The sequence below is a fragment of the Mustela putorius genome, unplaced genomic scaffold (genome assembly GCF_011764305.1).
Source record: "Mustela putorius furo isolate JIRA1106 unplaced genomic scaffold, ASM1176430v1.1 tig00003942_pilon_pilon_pilon, whole genome shotgun sequence".
NCBI lineage: Eukaryota > Metazoa > Chordata > Mammalia > Carnivora > Mustelidae > Mustela > Mustela putorius.
The window spans coordinates 13,897,169-13,912,925 of NW_025422087.1; the positions used below are offsets into that span (position 1 = coordinate 13,897,169).

At 44.8% G+C, this 15,757-nt stretch overlaps 1 protein-coding gene across 1 annotated transcript in view; it reads left to right on the plus strand.

Moving 5' to 3' along the window:
- CNIH3 (cornichon family AMPA receptor auxiliary protein 3) overlaps positions 1 to 15,757 on the plus strand; it is a 90,152-nt gene that overhangs the window by 32,787 nt on the left and 41,608 nt on the right. The window contains exon 2 of the mRNA XM_004761890.3: positions 14,625 to 14,693. Coding sequence (XP_004761947.1) covers positions 14,625 to 14,693 — 69 coding nt within the window. The remainder of the gene's footprint in view (positions 1 to 14,624; positions 14,694 to 15,757) is intronic.

Consider the following 15,757-nt stretch of genomic DNA (forward strand, 5'->3'; position numbering starts at 1 on the left):
GCAAAAAATAAAGAGAAAGGAGTCCAAATATATGACTAAAGAAATCCAGCAAACCATGAAAGAGAGCAATAGAAGAAAGGAACAGAGAAGAACAAAAACAACTAATAAAGCAAGTAGCAAAATGCAACATGTACATACCTATCAATCAACCTAAACAATTACTTTGAATGTAAATGGACTTATGCTCCAATCAAAAGACATAGGGTGTCAGAATGGATAGAAAAAATAAGACCTATCTATATGCTGCCTCCAAGAGACTCATTTCATATTTAAAGATGAGCAGATTGAAAGTGAAGGGATGCACTTATCATGAAAATGGAAGTGAAAAAAAGGGTAGCTATACTTATATCAGACAAAATAGATTTTAAAATCAAGACTAACAAGAGATGAAGAATAATATTATATAATCATAAAGGGAATAATCCAACAAGAAGACATAACAATTGTAAATATTTATATACCCAACATCAGAGCACCCAGATACACAAAGCAGGTCATAACAAACATAAAGGAAGCAATCAATAAGAATACAATAATAGTAGGGGATTTTAACACCACACTTATGTCAATAGATAAATCATCTATAAACAGAAAAGCAACAGGGAACAGTGGCTTTGAATGACTCATTGGACAGATGGATTTAACAGATATATTCAGAACATTCCATCCTAAAACAGCAGGATACACATTGTTTTCAAGTGTGCGTGGACCATTCTCCAGAATAGATCACATATTAAACCATAGAACAGGTCTCAACAAATTCAAAAATACTGAAGTCATACCGTGCATCTTTTCTGATCACAACTCTATAAAACTAGAAATTAACCACAGAAAGAATTCTGAAAAGAACCCAAGGCTTGGAGGTTAAGTAACTTGCTACTAAACAATGAATTGGTCAACCAAGAAATCAAAGAGGAAATTTAAAAATACATGGAGACAAATGAAAAAGGAAAACACAATGGTCCAGAATCTTTGGGATGCAACAAAAGTGGTTGGAGGAGGGGCGTTTATAGCAGTATAAGCACAGGTCAGAGGGCAGGAAAAATCTCAAATAAACAACCTAATCTTACGCTTAAAAAGAAAAAGAAGAACAAACAAAACCCCATCAGAAATAAACAAAAAAGAAACTAAAAAACAAACAAACAAACAAAAACCACACACACACACACACACAACCAGAACAGATCAATAAAACAGAAGCTGTTTCTTTGAGAAGATCAACAAAATCAATAAACCCCGACTCACAGAATAATGGCTCAAATAAACTAAATAAGAAATGAAAGAGGAAAAATAATTGAACCATAGAAGTACAAAAGACTAAAGAGGATATCATGAAAAATTATATGCTAAAAAATTGGATTTCCTAGAAGAAATGGATATATTCCTAGAAACATATAACCTCCCAAAACTGAATCAGGAAGAAATCGAACATTTAAACAGCCTGGTTACCAGCAATGAGATTGAATCATTAATCAAAAACTCCCCCAAAACAAAAGGACTAGGAGTGGAGGACTTCCCAGGTGAATTCTACCAAACATTTAAAGAAGAATTAGTACCTATTCTTCTCAAACGAATTTTAAAAAAATAGAAGAAGAAGGAAAGTTTCCAAATTCATTCTATGAGGCCAGCATTACTATGACACCAAAAAGATAAAGACACTACACAAAAAAGAGAACTACAGGCCAATATCCCTGATGAACACAGGTGCAGAAATCCTCAACAAAATATTAGCAAACCAAATCCAACAATATGTTAAAAAATCATTTACCATGATCAGGGGGGATTTATTCCCACATTCGAGGGTGGTTCAACATTCACAAGTCAAGTAATGTGATACATCCCATCCTATCCTTTCAGTAAGAGAAAGGATAAGACCATGCTCCTGGATTGGAAGAACAAATACTGTGAAAATGTCTATGCTACCTAAAACAATCTACACATTTAATGCAATCCCTATCAAAATCCCATCCATTTTTTTTTCAAAGAAATGGAACAAACAATCCTAAAATTTATATGGAACCAGAAAAGACCCCGAATAGCCAAAGGAATATTAAAAAAGAAAGCCAAAGTTGGTGACATCACAATTCCAGACTTCAAGCTCTATTACAAAGCTGTCATCATCAAGACAGTATGGTACTGGCAAAAAAACAGACACATAGATCAATGGAACAGAATAGAGAGCCCAGAAATAGACCCTCAGCTCTATGGTCAACTAATCTTCGACAAAGCAGGAAAGAATGACCAATGGAAAAAAGACAGCCTCTTCAACAAATGGTGTTGGGAAAATTGGACAGCCACATGCAGAAAAATGAAACTGGACCATTTCCTTACACCACACATGAAAATAGACTCGAAATGGATGAAGGACCTCAATGTGTGAAAGGAATCCTTCAAAATCCTTGAGGAGAACACAGGCAGCAGCTTTTTCGACCTCAGCTACAGCAACATCTTCCTAGGAACATCGCCAAAGGCAAGGGAAGCAAAAAATGAACTATTGGGATTTCATCAAGATCAAAAGTTTTTGCACAGCAAAGGAAACAGTTAACAAAACCAAAGGACAACTGACAGAATGGGAGAAGATATTTGCAAACGACGTTTCAAATTAAGGACTAGTATCCAAAATCTATAGAGTTTAGCAAACTCAACACCCAAAGAACAAATAATCCCATCAAGAAATGGACAGAGGACATGAACAGACATTTCTGCAAAGAAGATATCCAGATGGCCAACAGACACATGAAAAAGTGTTCCACATCACTTGGCATCAGGGAAATACAAATCAAACACAATGAGATACCACCTCACACCAGTCAGAATGGCTAAAATTAACAAGTCAGGAAATGACAGATGCTAGTGAGGATTCGGAGAAAGGGGAACCCTCCTACACTGTTGGTGGGAATGCAAGCTGGTGCAACCACTCTGGAAAACAGCATGGAGAGTCCTCAAAAAGTTGAAAATAGAGCTACCCTATGACCCAGCAAATGCACTACTGGGTATTTACCCTAAAGATACAAATGCAGTGATCTGAAGGGGCACGTGCACCTGAATGTTTATAGCAGCAATGTCCACAATAGCCAAACTATGGAAAGAACCTAGATGTCCATCAACAGATGAATGGATAAAGAAGATGTGGTATATATATATATATATATATATATATATATATATATACAATGGAATACTATGCAGCCATCAAAAGCAACGGAATCTTGCAATTTGCAATGACATGGATGGAACTAGAGGGTATTATGTTTAGTGAAATAAGTTAATTGGAGAAAGACAACTATCCTATGATCTCCCTGATATGAGAAAGTGGAGATGCAACATGGGGGGTTTGGGGGTAGGAAAAGAATAAATGAAACAAGATGGGATCGGGAGGGAGACAAGCCATCAGAGACTCTTAATCTCACAAAACAAACTGAGGGTTGCTGGGGGGAGTGGGGTTGGGAGAAGGGGGGTGGGGTTATGGACATTGGGGAGGGTATGTGCTATGGTGAGTGCTGTGAAGTGTGTAAACCTGGCGATTCACAGACCTTTACCCCGAGGCTAAAAATACATTATATGTTTATAAAAAAAACTTAATAAAAAAAGAGAAAGGATAAGAACCATATATCATTTCAATAGACACTAAAAAAGCATTTGACAAAGTGCAACAGCGATTCATAATAAAAACCTTCAATAAAGTAGGTTTAGAGGGAACATAACCTCAACATAATAAATGCCATCTATGAAAAACCCACAGCAAACATCATCATTAATGGGGAAAAACTGAGAGCTTTTTTCCCAAGGTCATGTACAGGACTTTTATTCAACATAGTATTGGAAGTCCTAGCCACAGCAATCAGACAAGATGAATAAAAGTCATCTAAATTGGTAAGGAAGAGGTAAAACTTCCCCTATTTGCAGATGATATGATACTATATATAGGAAACCCTGAAGACTCCACCAAAAAAACCCTGATAAATTGGGTTAGGTGATAGGATACAAAATTGATATACAAAAATCTGTTGCATTTCTATAGAAATAATGAAGCATCACAAAGAGAAATTAAGAAAATAATTCCATTTACAGTTGCACCAAAGATAGTAAAATACCTAGGAATAAATGTAACCAAGGAGGTGAAAAAGCTGTATTCTGAAAACTATGAAACACAGATGAAAGAAATTGAAGATGACACAAATGGAAAGATATTCTGTGCTGATGAACTGGAAAGAGAAATAGTGTTAAAATATCTCTACTACCCAAAGCAATCTACACATTTAATGCAATCCCTACCAAAATACTAACAGCATTTTTCACAGAACTAGAACAAACAATCCTAAAATATGTCTGAAACCACAAAAGACCCCAAGGAATGAAAGCAATCTTGAAAAAGACAACCAAAGCTGGAGGCATCACAATTACAGATTTCAAGTTATATTACAAAGCTGTAGTAATTAAAATAGTGTGGTACTGGCACCAAAACAGACACATAGATCAGTAGAACAGAATAGTCCCAGAAATAAAATGATGATGATATGGCGAATTAAACTTTGACAAAGGAGACAAGAATATCCGTGGGGGGAAAGACAGTCTCTTCAATCAATTGTGTTGGGAAAACTGGACAGCAGCATGCAAAAGAATAAAACTGGACCAGTTTCTCATACTATATAAAAATAAACTCAGGTGTCTGGGTGGCTCAGTGGTTTAAAGCCTCTACCTTTGGCTCAGGCCATGATCTCAGGGTCTTGGGATCGAGCCCCACATCGGGCTTTCTGCTCAGCAGGGAACCTGCTTCTTCCTCTCTCTCTGCCTGCCTCTCTGCCTACTTGTGATTTCTCTCTCTGTCAAAGAAATAGAAATAAAATCTTAAAAAAAAAATAAACTCAGATTCATTTAAAGACAAACGTGAGACCTAAAACCATAAAAATCCTGGAAGAGAACCCAGCCGTAATCTCTCTGACATTGGCTATGGCAACATTTTTCTAGATATGTTTCCTGAGGCAAGGGAAGCAAAAGCAAAAATAATCTACTGGGACTTCATCAAAATGAAAAACTTCTGCACAGAAAGGAAATAACCGACAAAACTAAAAGAAAACCTATAGAATGAGAGAAGATATTGCAAATGACAATAAAGGGTTAGTATCCAAAATATATAAAGAACTTATACAACTCAACACCCCCAAAAAATCCAATTAAAAATGGGCAGAAGACATAAACAGACATTTTTTTTTCCCCAAAGAGGACATGCAGACACATGAAAAGATGCTAAACATCACTTACCATCAGGGAAATGCAAATCCACAGGGAGGTACCACCTCACACCTGTCAGAATGGCTCAAATTAACTACTCAAGAAACACAGATATTGGCAAGGTTGCAGAGAAAGGGAAACCCTTGTGCCCACTTGGTAGGAATGCAAACTGGCATAGCCATTGTGGAAAACAGTATGGAGAATCCTCAAAATATTAAAAATAGAACTACCATAAGATCAGCATTTCCTCTAGTGATTATTTACCCAAAGAATATGAAAATACTAACTGGAAAATGTATATGCACCCCGATGTTTACGGCCGCATTATCTAAAATAGCCAAGGTATGGAAGCAGCCCAAGGGTCCATCTTGACAGATGAATGGATAAAGAAGATGTGGTGTATAGATAGAATATCTATAGAATAGATATTAGATAGAATTATCTATAGAATATTATTCGGCCATAAAAAAGAATGAAATTTTGCCATTTGCAATAGCATGGATAGAGCTAGAGATTATAATGCTAAGTATAATAAGTCGGAGAAATATGATCTTACTCATACGTGGAATTTAAGAAACAGAACAAGCAAGGAAACAGAGAGACAAACCAAGAAAGAGACTCTTCACTCTAGAGAACAAACTGGTGGTTACTGAGGAGAGGTGGGTTGGGGGGGGTGGTGAAACAGGTGAAGCGGATTAAGACTACACTTAGAATGAACATTGAATAACGTGGAGAATTGTTGAATCACTCTATTGTACACCCGGAACCAATAATACATTGTATGTTAAGTATACTGGATTTGAAAAAAAAAAAAAAACAACTAAAAAGAAAATAAAAATAAATCAGCGACTTCGAGTTAAAGCAGGTTTTATCCACCATAACGTGGGTGGGCCTCATCTAATCAGCTGAAGGCCAGAATAGAACAAAAGACTGACCTCCCCTGAGCAAGAGGGGGTCTGCTGTGGTGGCTTTCAGACTGGTGCTGCAGCATCAGTTTTCCTGTGTCCTCAGGCTGCTGGTCCACCCTGCAGATCTTTGATTAGCCTTTGTAACTGCACCAGCCAATTCTCATGGGAATGCTGACTAAAATAGAGATGAGATGGGGGTGAGGTTAGGGCAAGACCCCCCTCTGCTGGTCTGAAATATTTTTCTTTTCTAAGCTCTTGGCCAGGTAGGATTAAGTAATTTATTTGATGGAGAGCCCTTAGCAAGTAGAGGTGTGCATGCTAAGCCTGCTGTGTCATGCCTCATGGGGCAACTCATACCGATGGGTGCTTTAGTAAACCATTCTCACTCTCCAGTAGGAAGAGGTGAATCTGTGTGGCCTGACGGTAAAACACGGGGAAGAGAAATGGAGACATTGAGTGCAGGTTTAAGCCCTCCGCCTTCTGCTGCACCCTTTCTAGAAAAGAACGTGGGCAGTAGGTCAAGTGTCAGAGACATTTTTTCACAGGCCACGTGATGCCAGGAGCTGAGCCAGGACCAAGGAAGCAGCTGGTATCCATGAGTGTGGAGCCAAGTCTCTTTCTTCCTAGGGGCTGAGACATGTTGTAGCAAATCCTTAGAGCAGCTTAGGAGCAGTGATCAGGGACACTGGGACTCACAGCTGCACCAGTGTGACACGTAGAACCAGGACGAGACATTAAACCACATGCATGTCCCAAGCAGTCAAGTTGTTCCCATCCATCACCCCTCTCCTGTCCCATGGAGCTCCTGACCCTCACAGAGCCTTGGGCTGTGGTTTGTAGGAATTGCTGTGTTTGGGACAAAACATGACGAGGACACAAAAACCCGATTTGGGGGGCACCTGAGGGGCTCAGTCTGTTAAATGTCTGCCTCTTGATCTCTGCTCAGGTCTTGATCTTGGGGATCTTGAGTTCAAGGCCCACACTTTGATCCAGTGGGAAGCCTGCTTAAAAAAACAAAACACACTGGACTTACTCTAAATCACATGTGCATTCTGAGTGTGGCTTGGGGCACATGTAAATCCCGCCTCCCTGGGGAAGTACTTTTTTTGGGTTAGCAATACTTCTTTCACACAAACATTTACTGGTGCAACCAAAGCCATTTCTTCCCGATGATGTCACAGCAGAGCTTTCAGACGTTGTGCAAATGGAGTGCCTTCACAGGCTCCCACTGCCTTGGTGGCTTTAAATGCCTGGTTCTGGAAGCTGGAAGTCTGGAGTCAAGGTGATGGTGGGCATCAAGGAGGGAAGAGCTCTCCTTCATCTTCCCGGCTGCTGGTGGTCCCCGACAAGCCATGCTGCCCCTTGGTTTGGAGTTGCAACACTGCAATGTTGTGTCCTTTTCTCTTTTAAGGACACCTTCCCTGGCTTTTGGGTCTGTAATTAGGTATGACCTCATTCTAACTGATGTATCTGGAGACCCTGCTTCCAGATAAGACCAGGTCTGAGGACAAGACTTTGGGTAGGGGGCATCCTCTAGCTCACAGCAGGGAGAAATCAAGAGAGGAACTTGGCCCAGGTGGCCTTACTGTCTGTGGGGGTCTGAGCACAGACCCTGCAGCTGGATGGGACAGTAGGCAGAAATTCTGGGGGTCCCAGCCACGTGCCCTCTTCCACTAGAAAACTGTGGCCTGCTTTTCCCAATGTCCCGTTGCTTTCCGAGGTAGGGAAGCCAAATTCATCTGTGGCTTCCTGAGCTTGACAAGCCAGGATGCATGGTCTTTTCTCACTGCATCTGAGTACTGACTTTTCACTGGGTCTGAAAATCACCAGCCCACCAGCACCTCCTGGGTGGGTGTGGTTGGTGCTGGGTTCACAAGCACTGACCTGTCACCGATGGCCCCTCGGTCATATCCAGACTGCTCCCTGGGTCAGGTTGAGAGGCCACAAGCAGCAGACGTGCTCCGTTCCACAAGCCACCCAGAGGCCACGGTGCCCGGGGACGAGGGGGTGGCTCGGCGACCCCAGGAGCCTACCTCACGGAGTGTGGCTACAGGAGCCCCGTGTGGTGGGATTCTGGACCTATCCCTGCTCTTGACCTCACCACCTGTTATCTCTCCATCAGTGGGCTGCGGCTGCTGTTGACCCTTCTGCCTCTCCCTGCTGTAGACCTTGATTCCCTTCTTGGAGCCTCTGCGGCCTTACTTCCTTCTGGAAGCTTCCATGTCCACCTCCTGGTCATTCAGATCTCTCGGATGACGTGATCCCTCCCTGGAGTCCTCCCTGATGTACCTCAGTTGTGTTTCTTCCTATCACCCCCTCCACAGTCCCCAGGGTAAACCCTGTGACGACCGGGTCATAGCTCACTCACTGCTGTGTTCTGAGGCTAAGAACAGGGCTGGGCATGTTCAGGAAGTCAGCACCTCCTTCCTAGCCTGTCGACTGCGGAGAAACAGTACATGGGGTTGGGTGGAGCACAGGTGATTCTGGATCCCAGGACGGGCTCCAGGGGTAGGGTGTGCTGCTCACTCACCGTGCGCAGACTCGAGGGGCATACCTCTCCAGGGTGCTCAGGGCGTGAGCAGATCGAATGCTGCAGTGAGATAACATGACACAGACCCATGGTCCCGAGGGCTCACCCACGTAAGAGCTTTCAGAAGCCAGAGGGCACTGTGGAGTGGAGGCAGGGGAAAGAATGTTCCAGAGAAGAGGCTTCTCCTAATGCTGAGCTCTCGGTGGGGCAGCCCTGGGGACTCATTAGCTCCTGCAGGTTGAGATTTCAGCCGTTTTCTTACTCTTCCAGGGAGGCTTTGCTGCAGTCCAGCACGGTTATTTTTAGCAAATAACTGTTTCAGGCAAGCTCGGTAATTTTTAATCGCCTGGTTATCCATGCCATGGGCCTGAAGAAGGAAGGCTCCTTGAGATGCTTCTGGAGTATTTCTGTGTTTCCCCACCTCTTGAGGTGGGTCCCTGCTGCTCCTGCCTGACACTAGGGGCTGATTTGCTGCTGGGAGGGGGTGTCTCTAGCCCGGGGGAGGCCCCTCATGGGGGCTCCGGTGGACAGTGAGTCATTGCTCCATGACCTTGTGGAGGTTGGGGCTGGGGGCCGCTGGACCTTGGCGCCTAGTGTTGGCATAGACAAAGCTTGGTGTTCACAGAAATAGCCTCACACCACGTGCTTCCTCTGCTTGTGACCCCCTTTCTTCCTGACTTGGCTGCAGACTCCCCCGGCCTGCCTCGGCCTCTCCTGAGCCTCCAGCTTGGCACACGTCCAGGTCCTGGCATCTGACCTCCTGTCTCCCTCTTGTCTTCAGCAAACCTCCAATTTCCACCCCAGGCCTTGCTTCTGCCCTGTCTGCCTGGCCCAGCCCAGGAGGTCCCAGGCAGCCTGGGTCTCCAGAGACCCTGGTCCTCAGCCGGTGGGAGAACCGCTCTTCTAGCTTTGTCCCTGCTCACCTGTGGCTGCCCTTTCCAGCCTTTGTCTATGCTCACTGGAACCTCTGTCTCAAGTCTGGTGAGAAAACAAGGAGAGGAGATGGCCTACGAGAGAAAGTGAAACAGCCAGGGGGCCCCTGAGTTCAAGTGCAGCCTGTAAACGTGACAGTTTTGATGAAATGGGCCAGTTCCTGCAAACTCTCAGAACTCGAGTTGACCCAAATAGTCCTACATCTATTACAGAAATTGAAGTTGTATCTTAATAAACCTTCCCATAGGGGCACCTGGGTGGCTCAGTGGGTTAAGGTGCTGCCTTCCGCTCGGTCATGATCTCAGGGTCCTGGGATCAAGGCCCGCATCGGGCTCTCTGCTCAGCGGGGAGCCTGCTTCCTCCTCTCTCTCTGCCTGCCTCTCTGCCTGCTTGTGATCACTGTCTGTCAAATAAGTAAATAAAATCTTAAAAAAAAAATAAAATAAACCTTCCCATAAAGAGGGGCATCCGGGTGGCTCAGTTGGTTAAGCGTCCAACTCTTGATTTAGGCTCAGGGCATGATCTCATGATTGTGAGATGGAGCTTGGTGTTGGGCTCCATGCTCAGTGGGGCACGGGCTTGCGACTCTCACCACCCCCCGCCCCTTTCCCATCTTGTGCACACAGTTTTTCTTTCTAAATAAATCTTTAAAAAATCATAACCTTCCCATAAATAAAATGCTATTTAGAAAAAAAACTAGAAATATCTGTATAGCCTTAGGAGTTTTTAGATCCAACACCAGATCAGTAAAAGAGAAAGAGATACATTGGTTAAACCGAAAAGTGGTAAGAAGACATTTGCTCTGAGAAACATGCTACTAAGAATGGACAGACAGTCCACACAGCAGAAGAAAATATCACCAAATGATATATCTGACAAAGGACTTGCATCCAGAATATATAAAGAGTTCTCAAAAATCATCAATAAGAAAACAGCTTAAAAACAATAAGATGGAGAAATTATCTGAACACATGCTTCACCAAAGAAAGCATACACGGGGTGATTAAGCCCATGAAAAGATGCTCAACATCTCTGATTAGTCATTGGAGAAATGCAAATTAAAACAAGACACCTTTACACACCTATGGAAATGGCTGAAGTAGAAGAAATCCAAGCTGGCACAGGGCTGGCAAGGATGCCAAGCTTCTTACTCATCGCTGGGGGCAGTGCGCTGAGGTGGTGCAGCCTCTTGGGAAAGCAGTTTCTCCGCTCCTTATGAAGTTAAACACACAGCATGCACAGGGCCATGCCCACCGCACCACCTGTGTCTCCCGGGCTCGGACCCTGCTCAGGAGGTGGGGGCTGGGAGACCATGAATGAGTGCTAAGAAGAGGGTGACCTAACTCTCACCTGTTCTGGAAGTTTTTTTTCCTTTCCTTTCTTTTCTCTTCTCTTCTTTCTTCCTTTAAGATTCTATGTATTTACTTACAGAGAGAGTTGGGGAGGGGGAGGGGCAGAGGGAGAGGGAGAATCTCACGCAGACTTTGCACTGAGCTTGGAGCCTGATGCTGGGCTCAATCTCATGACCGTGAGATCAGGACCTGAGCTGAAATCAAGACTTGGACACTTAACCGACTGAGCCCCTCCAGGAGCCCCTGGACGCTTTCATTCCACAGACACAGTTACTCATTCTGGATGTCCTTGGGATCCCGCTTCCTCCCCTCCATGTGTCTTGGGAGGCAGAGCCTTGTAAAGCTAACTGCCCCGAGGTCAGCGTCAAGAGAAGCCTTGGTGTGAATCCTGGGGCCAGAGCAGTGATCCTGGGCAAGGACTGTAACTACTTTTGGTTTCAGCTTCTTGACCTCTAAGACGGGGACAATAATAGTACCTACTTCACAGGGTGGCCGAAGGTTAAACAATCAGAAGCGTGCACTTGAAGCGCAGGGCCCCGGTGTGGCGAGTATGTAATAAACAAACAAGTTGTCACGTGAGCGAGGCATGGATTCGTGAATGGTTCCGGGGAGGCGGGGATGCTGAAGCCTCTGTCCTCCTTGTGCCCAGTGCCAGCACCGGCCCCGGGAAACACTGCTGAGCGCCTGCTGTGTCACGGAGCTCTGGGGCCGAAGTCATACTCGGAGCTTATTCCTTTCTTCACTCCTTCCTCCAGGCCCGGCCCTGGCTCTCAGAAGCACTCAGCTCCTTCACTCCAGACTCCCCTCCCAGCCCTGCACCCGGTTGAGGCAGGATGGAACTTGGACAGTCACAGCCACAGCTCAGGGTCTGACTCATTTCCTCCTGGGTTCCCTGCCTCTTTGGGCTGGTATGTGGAACACCCATGGTTGTGGGGTTCTAAAGCCATCCAGGGACTGACTTTAGGTTTCATCAAAATATGGCGAATTTTCTGTGTAATTGGATAAATAACAGGCTGAAGGGTTGCTGATGCCAGCCTCGTGGGAGCAAGGAAGGGCGAACTTCAGGCTCTGCCCTGGTCTCTGATCAGTTCGCACCTGTGTCCGGGTGAACGTGGATGTGCATATCGAGGACATTAGGTTCATTAGGATTTGTGCTTGGGAGATAGATCGTATCTCAGCAGACTGGACTGATGGACCAAACCAAAGAGGGAGGAAGAGGGATAAAGAGGAATAAAGTTTGGTTCTTGCTTTTAGGCCTTCAAATCCAACAATGTGCATACAGAGCAATGTGAATTATTAAACTGAGTTTAATGAGCCCATGAGAAAGATCTGGGGCTTTTAGGCAGTGCAAGGTCAGAATGAAGCCAGGGCTGTGATATGGAAACAAAAAAGCTAATGTTATCAGGCTGCATTAACAGAGCCATAGGTTACAGAACAGAGGAGGTGATATATTTGCTCTCTGTGCTAAGCTGACTTCATCTAGAATGTGGCACTTATTATTATTTTTTTTAAGATTTTATTTATTTATTTGACAGAGAGAGATCACAAGTAGACGGAGAGGCAGACTGAAAGAGAGATAGAGGGAAGCAGGCTCCCTGCTGAGCAGAGAGACCGATATGGGACTCAATCCCAGGACCCTGAGATCATGACCTGAGCCGAAGGCAGTGGCTTAACCCACTGAGCCACCCAGGTGCCCCTGTGGCACTTATTTTTGACAGTCACATTTTAGTATGGACATTTCCAACCCATAATGCCAGCAGAGGGCAACCAGGATGACGAGACAGCTTAGTGCCAGTTTATAGAAAGGTTAGAGAGAGCTAGCTTAAAGAACAAAGATTTGCCAGTTTCAGGATAGCCGACAATACTTAAGGGGATTCCTTGTGCTACAGCGATTTGACTTATCCTATATGTCTCCAAAGCAGAGTTATATAACAGAACTTCCTGTGATGATGGAAATATTTTGTGTCTGTGCCATTTAGTAGCTACCAAACAGATGTGGTTTTTGAGCAAACAAAATGTGGAAGCTGAATTTTTTAATTGACCTAGCTAAAATTAAAATTTAAATGGCTTAATGTGGCTAACTTCTTGGATGGTAAGGCTTTAGAGGGAAAATAAAAGAGTAGACCAGGAGTTGGCAAGTTTTTTCCTGCAAAGGGCAAGAAAGTAACTATTTTGGGCCTTGTTGAGCATATAGTGTCTGTTGCAACAACTGGACTGTCCCATTGTAGTGGGAAAATACACATGGTGTAGCAAAGAATGAATGCATCTGTGTTCTAATAAAACTTTATTTATGGCAACTGAAATTTGAATATAACTTTTATATGTCACGAAATATTCTTCTTTTGATTTTTTTCAACGACTTAACAGGCATAAAGACCATTCTTAGCTCCCAAGTTGGACAAAAATGGGTGTCGGGCTGGATTTGGCTTTGTAGTTTGCTGACTCAGGCTTAGGATGTGGGCAGGATCTTCAGGGAGTCCTATGTAAGTGCGAGAAAGGGAGACAGTATTAATTAGAGGGAGCCAGGAACGGCCTGAGCCCCCTCAGTGAGAGGTGTGTTCTTGTCACTAACGGTTCAAGGACGGGTTAAGGCAGAAATACATCTACTTACTACAGGTTATACTAGAATTTTCCCCGAATTCTGGAGGAGTTTTGAAATCAGGATGACATGTGATTGCTTTAAAATTACACCTGCTTTGTGCTGGGAACTAGGTTGTTTCCTCCACTGAGTACTTACTCTAAGCCTTGTGTTGGTGAGACGAGAGACACCTGTCCTCCATGCCGGTGCTCTCTGGCGAGCGGTGAGTCCAGAACGAAGTGGAGGACCCATGTCCAGTGACCCATCTGTGAAGATGGGACTGCTCAGGGCTGATTGTCCAGCCCGTGGACTGCTGGAGGTCAGGTCCTCTCCGTTGACGTCGACCCTGCTTTCTTGCCTTTTTCTTTTCCCTCTGTCCTGGCTTCTGTCCGTCTCACTTCTGGTCAGCATCTCTGCCAAAATAAACACAAATAGAAAATAAACAGCTTCTTCATGCAAGGAGAAAAGTGGAAAGCGCCAGCTTGAAGTTTGAATTTCTTGTGCCTTTATCCACACCTGTACCTGCCGTCACCGTAATGGAGTTTGCTCCATGTCTTTATAAAGCTCGGGAAGCAAAGCGTGTGAAGCCTTGAGGGCTTCACAACCATTGAGATAAATACCTTTAGCTTGCAACATTGTGTAAGTTTAGGTATACAATGTATCAATTTGATACAGGAATGTTGAGGAAGGTTCCCCTTGTAGGATTAGCTACCCTCTGTCCCCACACATAGTTATCACTTAAGAGCTCCTTTCTTGGTCAGTTTAAGGTTTAGAGTACAGTGTTGTATGTGTGCACTAGACTGCGTTAGGTCTGTAGGACTTCCCTGCCTCCTCATGGCAGGTGCGTGCCCTTGAACAGTATCTTGTCCTTTCCCTACTTTGGGGAGTTTGAAGCATAAGAAGAAGACAGAGGAGGACCATCAGCCCCAGGTATCCATCACCAGCTATGATGGCAACCACCTCCTGGCCATTCTTAGGTCACGGGTACCTTCTTCCTGCCTCCTATATCATTTTGAAGCAAATCTACAGGGAGACGTGGTGCACTGATTCACCTTTGAACTAACTTCTTGGTTCTGCACGTTCCATTTCAGATCATTGCCTTCGATGAGTTAAGGACGGATTTTAAGAGCCCCATAGACCAGTGTAACCCCGTTCACGCGGTAAGTAGTGGGTGTCAGAGGGGTGCAGGGTGGCGTCCAAGCGGGTTTCCAGGGCCCGTGGAGGAGGGATATTCTGATGGGGGGAGTGGATAAAGTGCCTCATCTCCTGACTCAGGGCCGTTGGGGACCCCTCTCATTCTTGAGGTCCACCAGGTCCCGACATAGCATCTTGCAAAGTGAAATATTTTGATCCCAGGAAGCCAGGTGGGAAAGGTCTACTGTGCTCTGATGGTCAAGTCTTCAAGGCCTCGTGCTGGTGTTTCTGGTTATTCATCTTGAATAAGGAGAGAGGCTCCATGTCGGCCAGCCTGCTGGCAGGGTATGGGACCCTTAGCGGCTGTCTGCCCGCTGTGCTTGGCCTGGTCTCTCAGAGGGAGACACACAGAGTGGGTGGACGTACAGAGACCCTGGGCCCATGTCCATATCCACCGCTCCTCTCGAGAAGCTCTGTGAGCCTGAGGTCAGCTTGCCTCCCACTGGAGAATCTGATGCTGTCTGGTCCTTGGCCCCAAGCTCAGCACGCGCCGATCTGACCATTCCATCTGGCTGCTGTCCCCGTGTGCCCTGGAGTGCACGGGGAAAGCAGCCTTGGCAGGAACAGGAGGAGAACCCTACTTCCAATGAATGGGCCAGGGACTGGAGGTCTGCCTGTCCCCAGAGCCCGTGTTCTTACCACCTGCCTTCTCAATGTTGTCTCTTTCAAACATTTGATTTTCTAATGCCTGATTTTATAATCCTTGGGCATCAGATTCTTTAGTTCTGTGAAATAGAGCCAAAACCTTTCAAAGTTGATGGTGTGAAGCTGGAATTTGTGGCAAGTTGCAAGAATCTCTAAGATGCACTTGAAAACTGCTTAGGCTTCGTGACACGTACTTGGCATTAAAATCCATTTTGTTTCCATCTGCCGGTCTCCCCATCACCCACCTGTGATGACTTGGCAGCACCAGGCCTGAAGGGTAACGCCCTCCCCTGGTCTCATTTCTTCCTGGATATTTCGTGTTTGGCACTAGTGTCACACACCTGGCCCATTGGTCCCCACCAGGTGTCCCGAGCTGCTCTAGTCT